The sequence below is a fragment of the Arvicanthis niloticus genome, chromosome 24, assembly GCF_011762505.2.
Source record: "Arvicanthis niloticus isolate mArvNil1 chromosome 24, mArvNil1.pat.X, whole genome shotgun sequence".
NCBI classification, from domain to species: Eukaryota; Metazoa; Chordata; class Mammalia; order Rodentia; family Muridae; genus Arvicanthis; species Arvicanthis niloticus.
Window position 1 is genome coordinate 39,804,271 of NC_133432.1, and position 14,493 is coordinate 39,818,763.

At 45.0% G+C, this 14,493-nt stretch overlaps 1 protein-coding gene across 1 annotated transcript in view; it reads left to right on the plus strand.

The window, feature by feature from the left end:
• The window catches only part of N4bp2l2 (NEDD4 binding protein 2 like 2), a 68,426-nt gene extending 57,665 nt beyond the window's left edge, over window positions 1-10,761 (plus strand). Inside the window, exons 7-9 of the mRNA XM_076923834.1 lie at window positions 2,541-4,276; window positions 6,900-6,989; window positions 8,565-10,761. Coding sequence (XP_076779949.1) covers window positions 2,541-4,276; window positions 6,900-6,940 — 1,777 coding nt within the window. The 3' untranslated portion in view covers window positions 6,941-6,989; window positions 8,565-10,761. The remainder of the gene's footprint in view (window positions 1-2,540; window positions 4,277-6,899; window positions 6,990-8,564) is intronic.
• Window positions 10,762-14,493: the final 3,732 nt, after the last annotated feature.

Sequence of the window (14,493 nt, forward strand, 5' to 3'; positions counted from 1 at the left end):
GTAACCTGGACCACACAGTGAGCTCTAGGCCACCCAAGGCCACATAGTGAGACTCAGAAAAGCAAAAGCAGCAGTGGTGGCAGCAGCAGTAGCAGCAGTAGCAGCAGCTGGTCCTGATGGCACATATCCATAATCCCCAACACTTTTAAGGAGGAGGGAAAGAGGAGCATAGAGCAAGACAAGGATCCTTAGTTCTAGGACAGCTCAGGTATGGATTTTATAACTAGTGTTGCACTTTGGACTTAACTAGAATGTTCGTTGGATTGCTCCAGTTCACAGAACTGACCATAAATGAAGTCTGTACCAAAGGTGACGTGGCATCCTTTATGCAATCTCTTCTTAGATGGAGGCTTCCAGGTACATTAGGCTTCGTTCCTGTTCTTTCTAAGCCAACAGTTGGAAGTGTATGAGCAAGGGCAGCAACAATTAAGTGACACAGAGTTCATATGTCCTGTCTCTGGAAAGTTAGCAGTGTAGATTACTGGTTAGAGCCCAGAGTAGGTTTACAAAGCATATGGGTGAGACTGGTGAGATGGCATTAGTGGGCAATGTGCCTGATGCATATTCTTAAGAACCTGAGTGGATGCCTAGCACCTCCATGTGGAAGCAGAAAGCCAGACACTGGCATGCATGTCACTCCAGCGCTGGTGAGGCAGAGACAGGTGAGTCCTGGGGACTTGCTGGCCAGCCAGTCTAGCCAAATCAGTGAGCTTTGGGTCCAGTGAGTGACCTTAAAAATGTAGGCAGTAAGTGATAGAGGAGACCTGTACATACACATGCATACCACATGAACGAGAGAGAGAGAGAGAGAGAGAGAGAGAGAGACTCTTGCCTTGCCTTCTTGTCCTTCCATATTTGTCTCTTTGCTGACTTCCATGTCTTTCTATTGTACTGTCCTTACTGTTTCTGTCCCATTTCTTTTTAAATTATTTATTTTACATGTGTATTTTGCCTACATGCAAGTGTATATGTCAGGTGCCATGCTTAGTGCCTTCAGAGGCCAGAAGAGGCATTTGATCCCCTGGAATTGGAGTTACAGTTGGTTGTGAGCCACCATGTGGGTGCTGGAAACTAAACCTGGATCCTCTGTGAGAGCAGTGCTCCTAACCACTGAGCAGTCTCTTCAGCCCCATTTCCTGTTTCTGTTGTTCTCCTTCTAGTCAGTTGTCTATGCCTTGTCTCTGACTGTGATCATTCACTGTGTTTTTGTTTTTTTTGTTTTTCGAGACAGGGTTTCTCTGTGTAGCCCTGGCTGTCCTGGATCTCACTCTGTAGACCAGGCTGGCCTCGAACTCAGAAATCCGCCTGCCTCTGCCTCCCAAGTGCTGGGATTAAAGGCGTGCGCCACCACCGCCCGGCGATCATTCACTGTGGAAGGGAGGAAAACTAGTCTTTATGTGCGAAATTAGGGTGTTCACTAAACCGTCCAAGAGGACCACACAGTGTCCTTTAGCATCATATTTCAAGAGTGTCACCCTTTGGACATTGAGACATGTTATCATCTCTAAAGCTCATGATTGAGAACTATGCAGTTGAGTTACAGGAAGAAAAGAGAAAGAAAGAAAGAAAGAAAGAAAGAAAGAAAGAAAGAAAGAAAGAAAGAAAGAAAGAAAGAAGAGAAAGAAAGGAGAAAGAAAAGAGAGAGAGAGAAGAGGAAAGAAAAGCACACAAAAATCTTACAGTGGTCTGAGTAAGCTCACAGTTTTGTGTTGGCTACATTCATAACTATTCTGGGATGCATGCAGCGCCTGGGCCACAGGTTGGACACACCCAGCAGCATCAAGTATTGTGTTCACTTATGAAGAGCTACACACTTCTAGTGTGATTGATGAGAATTCTGTTTGTCTCCAGGTAGCATAGCTTGTCACTGTGCTTTGTAGGGCGGTTAGCATACCAGCTTCAGTGCCATATGTAACACAGTGCCAGTCACTGTGACCACCAAACACCTCACAAAGAAGTGGCATGGCTCTAGCTTAAGGTCACTGCTAGCCAGACAAACCCATTTCAAATACATCGCCAAACACTGGGCTCGGGTGCTCACTGGTGAGTACCATGTATAATGTGAGGGAGCACCTTGATTGTCAGGCTTTCTGTCTGAATAGCCCCGTCATGAAAACCACATAAAAGCCTGCCATCCTGAGGGTCTTGCAGCCACTTATCTTTCAAATCTATAGTATCATAAAGTCTGTAACATTCTAAGAAAATTGCTGCCGAGGTTTTAAACAGGATTATAATTAATTCATCAATTCCTTTAAAATATCACAAAATATAAGATACCTATTCTGTACACACAGAATATTTTCTTTATAAATACTAGGTGAAAACGCCTTATGAAAGGATGTGTGCACATGAACTATAAATTTCCAGTGTGTCCTAATATTAGTGTAGCAGACTTTAAAATCTTATTAAAAGTGATTGTAAATGTGGTACAAAGTACACAGGCACTCTTGTTCTAATGAATTTTCTATAGTAAGTAATATTTCAGCATTTGCTAATATTATAAAAACTGTTATGCATTTTGTTTGTTCTTTATATTTCAGAGGAAGAATTTTGAAGAAAAGTGGATACAGGCTTGACAAAACCAAACAGAAGAGAAACAGGACAGGGAAGAAAAGGAGCAACGGTTTTAGTGAGAACTCACTCAAAACGTCAGGTGACCTTGCACCTGGAAGTCAGGGTCCATCTCAGAGTGAAGGGGAAGGCTTTGAGGAGGCCAAGAGAGAACCAGGGCATCCCTTAATTGGTGGCCTACGGAATGAAGGAACAGACTGTGGAAATGGCCACAAAGAGCAAAGTTGGCAAGGCAGAAAGATCTCCAACAACTTCCAAAAGACGGTGTCTACAGTTGAGTTGGGCCACACACCTAAGAACTGCTTCCCTAAGGAGGGGAAGGAGGAGGACAAGGAAAAAGAGGAGAGGGGCTCATTTCTAACTTTACCATCCGTACCACCTGCCTCTCATCATACAAGCACTCAACATCTGTCTTGTGCAGTGAGGGATGGCTGCTTGGGCAAGAGGGTGGAACAGCGTGTGAGGAATAGACATAACTCAGTCTTAGACACCCAGGACGTATCTGCTAAAACCCCGGGTTCAGTCATGCATAAGGTAGAGATGATGGGTAAAAGTTGCCCGGATGAGTTTGCCGTGAATCATCAGGGTGGAACCAGAACATCGGAGGAAATTTTGCGAAAGGAACAAGGAGTCAAAAGCGATTGCTGGGCTTTTTTTACAGCTAGTTTGTGTAATGAAGAGTCACAACTCAGGTCTGAGAGTCAGCCATATTTGGGCAGTTGGCCAGAGGGACCTCATAAGTTTGTGTGTGAACAGAGACCCAAGAAAGCTAGGTCTCGCAGGCTGACGTGCCCTGATAGCGAGGAACACTTGGTTAAGTTGATTTCCACTTCTGAAGGAGCAACAGGCTCAGGAAGCAGCCCAGAAATACCAACGGAGAAGCTGCTGATAGACTCGTCTCCTAGAGCTGAAGCTGTAGGTTTACCCAGAAACCCAGGAACAGATAACTCCAGCAGTTGTGTCCCCCATCTAAACTCCCCAGAGCACCCCTTAGAATCAGCAAAGGGTACACAAGGGGTGCAGAGGAAGATTTGCAATTTGCCACCAGACTCTAAGTTACTGGGACAGATTCATATCAACCCCGAAGAAAAGGAGAAACATGACCTCTTAACAGAGAGTCATGGGATGGACACATTTTCTTGGGGGAAAGATATCTCTGATGTAATCAATAAAGATGAGAGAAAGCAAGAAGTGGTGATCTTTGACCGTCATCTACCATGGTTTTACCTTGATACCCTCCTCCAAGATTCTCCTCTAAGTGTGGTTGGGAAGTCTTGCTCTTATCGCCTGTCCTTTAACAGACTGGGGTGTGCTGTGTATTTTTACAAAAACCCTGTCCCTTCTCTCATGCTACATTATCTGTCTGCCTTTTGCATGATGTCTTTTAACAACAAAAGAACACTTTTGACCTTCAAATCCCAGAAAAGAGTGGACAGGACACTAACCGATGGAGGGTTTGTTCCCTCAGAAGTTGGAAGTAACCAGCCCGATACTGTTTTCTCTCTGAGGATTTCTTCTGATCATCAGTTTTCAAAGGAGAGATTTGATGGAAAACTGAAGATGTGGGAAGCCTGGGAGCTGCTGCAGTGTGGACCCGCTGACGACAGCCAGGACTTTAGCAGGAGTTGTCAGTCCTTCGGGCCACTGACACAAGAATTTGCCTTTCACCCAGCCAAACTTTTGGCATCTCCTGCAGTTTCAATGGGTAAATTGTTTTTATTTATGAAAAATAAAAGTTCAAGCTGAGCATGGTGCACACCTTTAACCCCAGTGCCTGGGAGGCAGAGGCAGATGGAGCTCTGTGAGTTTGGGACCAGCCTGGTCTACAAGGCGATTTCTTAGGAAGCCAGGACTATTACACATAGAAATCCCATTTTGAAAAAAACCAAAAAACCAAAAATAAAAAACAAAACAAAAAAAGAGTCCATTTTACTATAAGCAAATACTTTATGTCCTGGGTTCTCTCCTGTATTAGTGACATCATATAGTTGATCTTATGGTTCACAGAAGCAGAGAAAGTGAGGACCCATAGTGAGTAGTGCTTGGCTTGTTAATTCTTTATACATGTCTGAGTGTCTATCTGGAGAGACAGCACAGCAGTTAAAAGCACTTGTGCTCTTGCCACCGACCCAGGTTTGGTTCCCAGCACCCACATGGTGCCTCACAGCCATCTGTAATCCAGTTCCAAGGGATCTGCCACCTGTGGCCTCCCTGGATGCCGGGCATAGGTATGGTACACGTAAACGTGTTTTTGTTGTTTATTTAGTTTGTATTTGTGTGTGTGTGTGTTGATTGCATATATGTCTGTGCATCATATGTATACCTGGTATCCATAGAGACCAGAAGACAGGAGTCAGATTTCTGGGACTGGAGTTACAGACAGTTATAAGCTACCACTAAACCAGGTCTTCTGGAAGAGCAGCCATTGCTCTTAACCACCAAGCCACCATCTCTCTGGCCCCCTCATTCACATTATATATAATGTATATGTATCTTTTTACATTGTACATTTCCCTTCTTTGGCAAAGTGACCTTCTCTCAGTCACGGGTCTCAGATGTGGCACTGTGAAAGAGGGAGAAGTAAAGACTGAGTGATCCAAAGACTATCCGAAACTGTCTGAGAAGACTCTGGAGCAATCTGAAGAGAGGCTTACCATAGACTGTTCCATGTTCCCCTTGAGTCCAGGAACCCTGAGGAGCCAGGAAGCCAGTGTTCTAATCCCCGCAGGTCTCTTGGGGCTTCCTAATATGATGAATTTGGTGGTGTTCCTTGGTCCTGCACTGTCTTAATCCTTAACTCCCCTCCATGCCCACTTTGCTCTAAGGTTCCAAGGCTTCAGACAGACTTCATCTCAGAAGCTCAGACCCATGATAGGCTAAATCTCACAGCAAAGCAGTCTCAATGCTTGCCCTCCTGACCACGTTTGTGATCTCTGTGATCTCCAAATAACCACATCTAACTACTTGCTGCACTTGCCTGTGCTCCTAGATGGCCAACAAGACACCTGCCCAAACTGTAACAAAAGTGCAGTTGTCTTCTATTGTTGTTTTAACTTTTGATAATCTAGCCAAACAAGTTGCCCCGCAGACTCTCTCTGTGGTATCTACTTTTCCTTTTTGACCATATGCCATTCTAAATGGAAAATTCTTTGCTGTCCCTTTTTCTTTCATCCACATTCTCCTCCTTCTTTCTTTTCTCTTTCTTTTCCTCTTTTAGAGACAGGGTCACAGGGTCTCTATGTAACTCTGGCTGGCCTGGAACTCTCTAGGTAGACCAGACTGGCCTGGAACTCACAGAGATCCACCTGCATCTGCCTCCCAAGCATATGGTTGTAATTCACTTCCATACTGAAGGAACCTGAAGAGAGCCAGAATCCCACCCTCTATTCAGTAATGGCAGTGATAAACTTTACTCATGGAATAGTCATAAGCTGGTCACTTATCATTTCTGTCTGCAGTGGTTTTACCTTGTGTTAGTCCTCATTTACAAATGAGACAAGCTATTGGTGAATGGGTTGTTTCTTTTAAAACTCATTCTGGAATTTAATTAATGAATACTTTATTATTGATGATGAGGCATACTTAAGAGTTGATAGTGATGATATTGTGTACTTAAGAGAGGAAGAAATTTAGAATCCCTTACTCTGGTGCCCCTGTTCTTTCTCATGCTGACCTGAGGTGACAGATGCTAATAGTTTTAAGTTAGGGACCCCTCTGATATGCCAATAAAATCTATGTACTTTCTCTCAGAAAGGGGACACAGGATGACACAAACATTTTCTGTTTATGATTTCAGAATAGACTTTAGACCAAAATTCCTGTCTAAACTACCTTCAATTAAATTTGTTTTATGCCTATATATCAATATTGGTATTGTATATCAATAATATATGTGTGTGTTGATGCTTGTGCATATGTTTATGCTTGTGAGAAAATCTGGTCTGATGGCATTTTACATACAATGAGGATTTTCTTTCTTTTTTAAAATATTACTTACTTAATTTTGTTTATATGAGTACACTGCACCAGAAGAGGGCATTAGATCTCATTAGAGATGGCTGTGAGCTACCATGTGGTTGCTGGGAGTTGAACTCAGTGCTCTTAACCAATGAGCCATCTCTCCAGTCCATAATGAGAATTTTCAATGAGTCTGTATACTGTTCACTAATTGAGATCTGAAAGTCCTCCTTAGCCATTCCTAGAAATCTTCAAAATCAGACTTTAAACATAGGAGTTTAGACAGCATGTTTACATAATTTTACATTCAGAGTAAAAGTATGTGTGACTTTGGAATGAATTTTGTCTACTATCTCCTCTTATGTCCACAGAATCCTCGTCACAGGATGACCAACCACAGGATTCCCTCTGACTGGAAGTCACTCAAGATAATGCCTTTGCAATGGAAAATGTCAATAAAGGTATTTTTTTTTTTTTTTTTAAGATTTCAGAGGTTTCTTTTCAAAATAGTTATTTTTGTTATATTTAATTATTGTGTCTGTGTGTGTGTGTGTGTGTGTGTGTGTGTGTGTATGTGTGTGTGCTCATGTGTGTATGTGCATATGTATGTGGGTGCCCACAGAGGCTGGAGCTATCCGATCTCCCTGGAGTTGAAGTTGTAGGCAGAAGTGAGCTGCCTGATGCCTTGTAAGCACCCACACTTATTTACCAGGCCAAGGCCAGAAGGAAGATAGGGCCAGAAGGAAGGAAACCATGCTTTGGTTGGAGGGGCCACAGTAAGTCTGAGGCTGTGACATTTTTTTTGAGACCAATCAGACTTTTTATCCCTTTATCAGAAACAGAAGATAATAGCAATTGTTAGGATCAATGCAGTTACAATTACCAGGACACAATGATGTTTGCAAGGTATACAGGGTACACAAGATTAATGTCTAAGCCTGATTGGCCTGTCAGGCTTCCATGTTTCCTTGACTTCTGAGAGCATACAGAAAAACACAAAGTGGCCTAATTGCTTTGCTGCCTGAGGGAGTGCATCGCTTTCTCAGGAACTGGAAGACACATTGTGCCCCAGAAGCCATGGACTCTAACTGAAAAACTTAAAACACAGGCCTCTCACAGGAGCTAGGCCAAGCCAACTCCATGGTTCCTTGCAGGTGCTGAGAACCAGTCAGGGCTCTGCAAGAGCAGTATGTATTCATAACTGCTGAGCCAGCTCTACATTGTATGTCTATGAAAAGAAAATTGGGGGGATTGTTTTTATGAAAATTAGAAAAAGAATATGCATAGAGGTTATTTTAATTAGGCCTAAGAGAACCTTGCATTTAATTCTCTATGTTTATTAAAGGCTATGCACTCTGAAGAGTCTACCATTTAGAAGAGTCGGCCACTCATTGCATAACTTCTCCTGTCCAGCCCTAAACTAGCTTAGATTAATATTTGTTTGACTTGGAAACATCTCATCATTGGTATGATCTTTTGGTCCACAGTGGTAAACATCCCTGTACTTGAGGGCTGCTTGCTTTATCCAGGTAGCTGGCAGAGGACTGGCTTGCCCCATTAAACAGTAGACAGTAGTGAAATCAATGAAGCTGGAGGTACCTTGGGGCACATTTTGGAATTAGTAGTAAAATTTAAGTTTAAAGACAAAGTGCAGAGCTGTTGCTTAAAGGTGGCAGGTTTTTCTTCTGTGGACATGTGTTTGTCTGTAAAGTCGTATGTACGCTTTCTATCAGCTGCCCTTTTGTTTTGGAGATGAGGTCATGCTATGTAGCCCTGTGTGACATATTCCTGTCTTAGTCTCTCATGTGCTGGGCTGATGCTCTTGTATGGCTATGCCCTGCTCGTTGGTATGGACTTACTTGTCTCCTTAGTCCTGGGGGTGGGGGGGGTCCATGTAGTCGTTCATGCACACAGAGAGAGCAGTGCTTACAATGTTCAGACTGACATCTGTGGGTGTAATGCTTCTTTTGATATTTGAGGAATGCCTGCGCAGGAAAATTAATCATTATTTTATGTATCTCAATTATTATTTCTAGAAAAGGCAGAAGAATCTTGGTAAAAATGAAAATCCCTTGACCTGTAAGTACCTCTCGTCGCAGAGACCTCGATCCGTACGGTCAGGAGGAAATGAGTGTTGCCGTTGCCTGGTTGTAATAGCGCAGATGTATTGCAGTTGAAGAGTTGTTACCATAGCAACCCTGTCTGTGCGATTGCGTGTTCAATTCTTTTCTTCAGCCTCACATCTTTCTGTGAACTGCAACAAAGCTTGGATTGTTGCTCCCGAGATTTATCCCCCATTTCACTAGTCAGAATGCATTTCAGAGCATTCTGATGACACAGTGCAGGAGAGCTCACACACACACACACACACACACACACACACTGGTGTGTGACCAGAGCTAGGAATTAGGGCTATAGTTTAGTTTACATGTAAATATTGTATATTAACAGATGCTCTAAGAAAAGAGGCAGCATGTACAGACACCATGTCATATACTTGACACAGAGGGTGGCATTAAAGTAAACACATGTGATGTCAGTGCATTCCGTGTCTGCACTTGATAAGAATGGACACACATGTGTTTGGCATGTTTTCTAAATGTTTTCCTCTTGCACCTGCTCCTGCTGGGAGCCAGAGCAGTGCATTCTGGGGAGGAGTCTAGAGGTTTGGAGAGATGGCTAGGATGAGATGCATGTGCTAAGAGACTGTGAGAGCTCTGGAGAAAGGGATGAAAACTTTCATTTTGTTCCCAGTGCACGAGTGGCCTCATTTTAGACCTTGCTCTGTATGCCGAGGGGAAGCAGGGAGCCCTTTCCTGCCCTCCTCTGCTATATATGGCAGTCTCGGTTAGGGGCTGTTGCCCTTCTCCCCTGTGAGGTGGCCCTACAGGGACACTGAGCTGCCCAGCCCAATGACATGCAGGGAGTTGCTTAGCTGTGGCCAATCCCAGAGTCTCTCCCTGTGCTGACGGTGCGGATTTGTGTCACATGCAGGCTCTGTATGTACTTGTGGCTTTGAAGTCGCTCCTCCCTTCTGCTCTAGCTCTTCTCCATGGCACTGGCTTCACCCACAGCCTCGGTCTAATTCCTCATCTGAGCAGCTCACGAGGTCTGTAGCAAATGCGTCTTCACTGCAGTTATTCTGAGAAGGAGCCTTCCCGTTTGGCTTGTCATGGCATACTGACAAGTAGGTTGAAGGGCAAACAGAAATATGGGAAGAGGCAATTATAAGGAGACCTGCTGGGCTGTAGAAGTTCTGTGGTGGTTTCGGCCTATTTCACAGTACTCTGCCCTGCCTGCCATGTGTTGACAGCCACGGTCCTCTGTAGAGGCTGAGGTAGGCCAAGGATCTGCTCCTACATGCCTGTCCTGGAGCCGCTACCTGCTGTGTGACCTGAAAAAATTAATCTCCTCACAAAAAGTAGATAGTATCACTTGAATAACATGTACAGAGCACTTAGGCTAGTGTGTGAGCAGTCAAGGCTGTGACACGGGTTCATTTCATCCTCCTACACCTCCGGGCAAAGGCCTCCAGCAGCACAGCACACGGCATCTTGAAAAGTGAAAGACTGAGCTAGGAAACCTGCTTGCAAATTTGTATCAATTCCTGTAGTGGTCTTATTAACGTCTGTACTGCAAAGAGCTGTACCTCAGGGGCTGAGGACACACGGAGGTGAAATGAGCAGAACCAGACAGAATGGACTGAAGGGACAGCGCAGACATGAGATGCCGGGCATGGCATGACCAGGGCAGCAAAGGGGACCCACTGTGTCTGGGTGTGTGCTTGCCTGCAGTCAGATCTCTGTTTCTTGTCCTGCTGCTGAGAAATCACTGGAATAAGACAGGGAGCCCAGGGCTGACCCTCAGAGGCCCTCCCAGCACGCTCCCACTGCACATCAGCACTGGCTTGGCTAATCCCTCCAGGTGTTGCTTCTGATAAGTTGTATTAATAATAAAAAAAAAAAAAGAAAGAAAGAAAAAGAAAACTCGGCAAGCAGCAACAGTGTGAACACAGCCGCTGCCTGATGCCAAGAGCTGTTGCAGCTTCTACTTACAGAGGAAAGAGAGGCACAGATAGCCCCGTAATCGCTCTGAGATTGGGTTAGTAGCCCTTATGCAAGTATTGATCTGTGGCCACAGCTCTAGGATCTAAAATCATAAAATTCTGTTTATTCAGTTTTTTAAAAATGGTGGTAAAATATACAATAAATATATTACCTTAGCTATCTGAAATATATTCATTTATTTTATTGTATGTGTGTGTGTATGTGTATGAGTGTATGTGTGTGCACGAGTGTGTTAGTGCATAAAGGAGCTTGTGGGGGCCAGCAAAAGCACCAGGTGCCCCAGAATTGGAGTTCTGGGCAGTTGTGAGCCGTAGTGCAGATACAGGGAACCAAACCCAGGTCCTTCCTCTGCAGAGCGGTGAGTGTTCCTAACCTCAGAGCCTTCTCTCCAGCCCTACCTTCAGCTTCTCTTGAGTGTATTTTAGTTCATTCATAATACACCCACGGTCATGACAACCTGGCCTCAGGGCTGCTCTCAGTTTGTGAGCCCACTGCCCCCAACCTACCTAACCTAACCTAACCCAACCCAACCTAACCCAACTAACCCAGCTCCCTAACCTGGCCTTCACCCCAGCATCCACTTTGGGTTTTGATTTCAGCATGACATTAAAATTAATTTGTCAGCAAGACTGACCTAAACAGACAGGACCTGGCTTTTATTTCTTCTTTACTCACTTGGCATGTAGTCTGTCTGCATTCATATATCTCACTGCAGAGACAGTGTGTTTTCATGACTCCACTCAGAATGCAAAGCAATATTTCTCCTTGTACTATGTTATAGCAACAAACAAGCATTATCAGAGTTCTCAGACTGTCTGACCTCCAGGAATCTGGTCAAAGATCATGGAACCTGTAATATAATTAGCGGTTACTATTAGTATTTTATCCTATTTTGATTAAGTTGTACTTAAAATAAAAAAGTTTGAACAAACAAGTGATTATTCACTTCCTCACAGTTTAGTGCAGGCATTTGCTTAACTCCTAATATCCTGCCTTCAGAAAAGGTCCTTCCTTTGCAACCCCTTGGCCTACCTTCTCCACGGAATAACCTTCATGATGCAGGGGTGTGTGTGTGTGTGTGTGTGTGTGTGTGTGTGTGTGTGTGTGTTTCTATTTCTATTGCTGGGGGACTCACTTTCCCTGCATAGCCAAACCTCCATTCCTTGGGGGAGCAGGGGGAGGAGTGGGGGGGACTTCCTGTGCAGCCACACCTCCAATCCTCACCTCTGTTTCCTAATTGGACTCTGAACTCCCCTCAGTCTAAGCTCCACCCACAGCTCCACGCCTTCCAGTGCCTGAATTTCCTGGGTGTGTTGGATGAATTGAGCTTTCTGGCTCCCTGTAACTTAGGGCACTTTTGATCTAATCAACCAGCATTTGACCCTCTGCTGTCCAGTGTCTAGAATCCTGTTGCTATGACCCCTCCGCAGCTAATGCTCAAAGGGATACGGACAAAACAGCCGGGGGCTTCCGGAGAAACCCCAAAGTAGCTTCCTTTGCACTTGAGTGAGGTTTCAAGGAAGAGCAGACGTTACAAGCTTGCCTTCAGAGTCGCCCAGTGCCTTCTCCATGTTTACCCTGTGCAGGTTGAGTTTGTGTTGTTGCTGCACTGGAGGTCTTCAGCCACGGTTTGTGGCCCGCACTTGTCTTCTTATACTCTGAAGTTCCGAAAGGCCAAGAAAACCAAAGGTTGTTCACTGGCCAGGACACATGATTCTGGCAGCACAGATCTGCCCTCATGCTAGGGGGCTGACATGTTCTTCTTTCCTGACTTGTTCCCTTCCCCCAGTCTTGTTTTGAGATAAGAATTACCTTTAAGTTCCCCAGGCAGTCTTTGAACTTTCAGTGCTCCTGCCTGGGCCTCCCAAGTAGCTAAGACTAAATGTAGTTTAATTTAATGTAAAGTAGCCCAGCAGTTCCCTAACCTTACCTGCCTCCCACATCTTCCCTTGGGCATCTAGAAGAGGGATGAGGAAGAGCCAGGAGTGAGGCAGAGTTAGGAGGAGGGGTAGACAGACAGACAGACAGACAGGGAGGAGACTGGCATCTGGAAAATTCTTTCTTTGGTGCCTTAAACAGAAAAATGTGTGGTTTTTACGTTAGAAGCCACTCCATCATAGCTGTGTCTAAGGATATAGTATTGGAAATATTTAACAGTGGTCATCCTGAGGGCAGTCACCAATTGGATCATCCTTATGATTTAATAATGCTTACTGACTCACTGGCCACATGGCTTAGGCTGGGTTCTAGAATGCTGCAATTTTCTACACCTTTCTCTACATTTATCACCTTCTAATTTCCAAAAAGACACTTTGGGGAAATGGGTTAGGACTGTTCGTCTCCATGGTAACTTCATAAAACGTGTGCAGTCACACCAAGGGTCCTTGCACCTGGGGCAAACATCAGGTGCAGTCCTTATCTCTGGGGAGGGGTCTGACAACAAGAGAGTGACATACAGTGCCAGGGATGTGCTTAATGGTGGGATGCAGGCTGTAGAGCTAAGTTTGGTCCCTTGAACCTCATATGCACGTGAATGAGTGGGGGTGGGGCTTGCTGGAGTAGGGGTGGGGCATATTGGAGTGAGGGGTGAGGCTGGGTAGGACGTTCTTATCAGGCTTGTGCAAAGGATTTGTCTGCCCAGCTTCTCTTTTGCAGTGTGCTTCTTTTTTCTCCACAACTTATTAAAATGTAATATTTAGAAAAACATCACTTCCCCAAATGGTTTATCAGATGATTTTTCTCTCTTCCTTTTCTGTTCGGTTGAACCTGTGTTGTCCATGCTACGCAGGCTGCCCTGGGTTTCTGTGCTTAAGAGATGCTTTTGCTTTGCCGCGCCCCCCCCCCCCCCCGTAGCTCCCTAGTGTTAGCTGTTAGCATACCGCACCTGGCTTCGTTTCTTTCTCTCCACCAAAGTGATCATCATTTCCACGACAGCACAGTGAGGCACTCACTGTTTCTCACGCTGAACTATACAGTGTGCATTCTTATTTTGTTTTTCTTTTGTTTGTTTGAGACGTGGTCTCTCTGCATAGCCTTGGCTGTCCTAGAGCTCACTATGTAGACCAGGATGGCTTCAAGCACTCGTATGCACACATAATAGGAGGCCAGAAGGGCCTTGGATCCTGTTGCTAAAATTCCCTTGGGGAGACATATGCAACATCTTTATTCCTTCTCTTCTTGTCCGGACAACAAACTGGGGCATGATTCCACCAAAGTTCACTCTGGAGAAGCAGTGCGTTTATTGGGCTTCCTTACACAGCATAGATGAGTGGTTGCCTTTTAGGGCATGAGTGGTCCTCACCTGAAAGGCCACACCATAAAGTCTTCACCCACCAGGCATGGACAAGGGCTTTCCCATGTTGCCACATAGATGAAGCCTCCTCTTCCCAGGCTGCGTGTTGTTAGAACAGAGTTGCGTTCAACAGGCAGAAAGGAGCTGAGGGTCTGATGACTCTCTCCAGTCCTCTAATAGGGGATGTAAACCGGCAACCAGCCCAGCTTGGATTTGTGCAAGCCAGACCAGCTGAATACTTCAAGAATGGGGTTGTTTGGCTCAGAGGATAGCCCTGTACCACAGATCTCCTGGAACTAGAGTTAAAGGTGCTTGCGAGCCACCTCATGTAGCCGCTGGGAATGAAACACCAATCCTAATCCCTGAGCCATCTCTCCGTCGTGTTTGAGTGGGCAAGTGTGTGTACACTCGTGCTCAGATGAGGGTGTACAGCATACTTGTGCTCATGCATGTAGAGGCCAGAGGACATCATCAGGTGTCTCCCTTATGCTCGCTGTCTTATTTCTTTAAGATCGGGTCTCTCACTGAAGCTGCAGCTGTGCTGATCAATGGGCTCTGCCAAGCCACTCCTCCCGCCTTGTTACATGGGGGTTGTGGATTTGAACT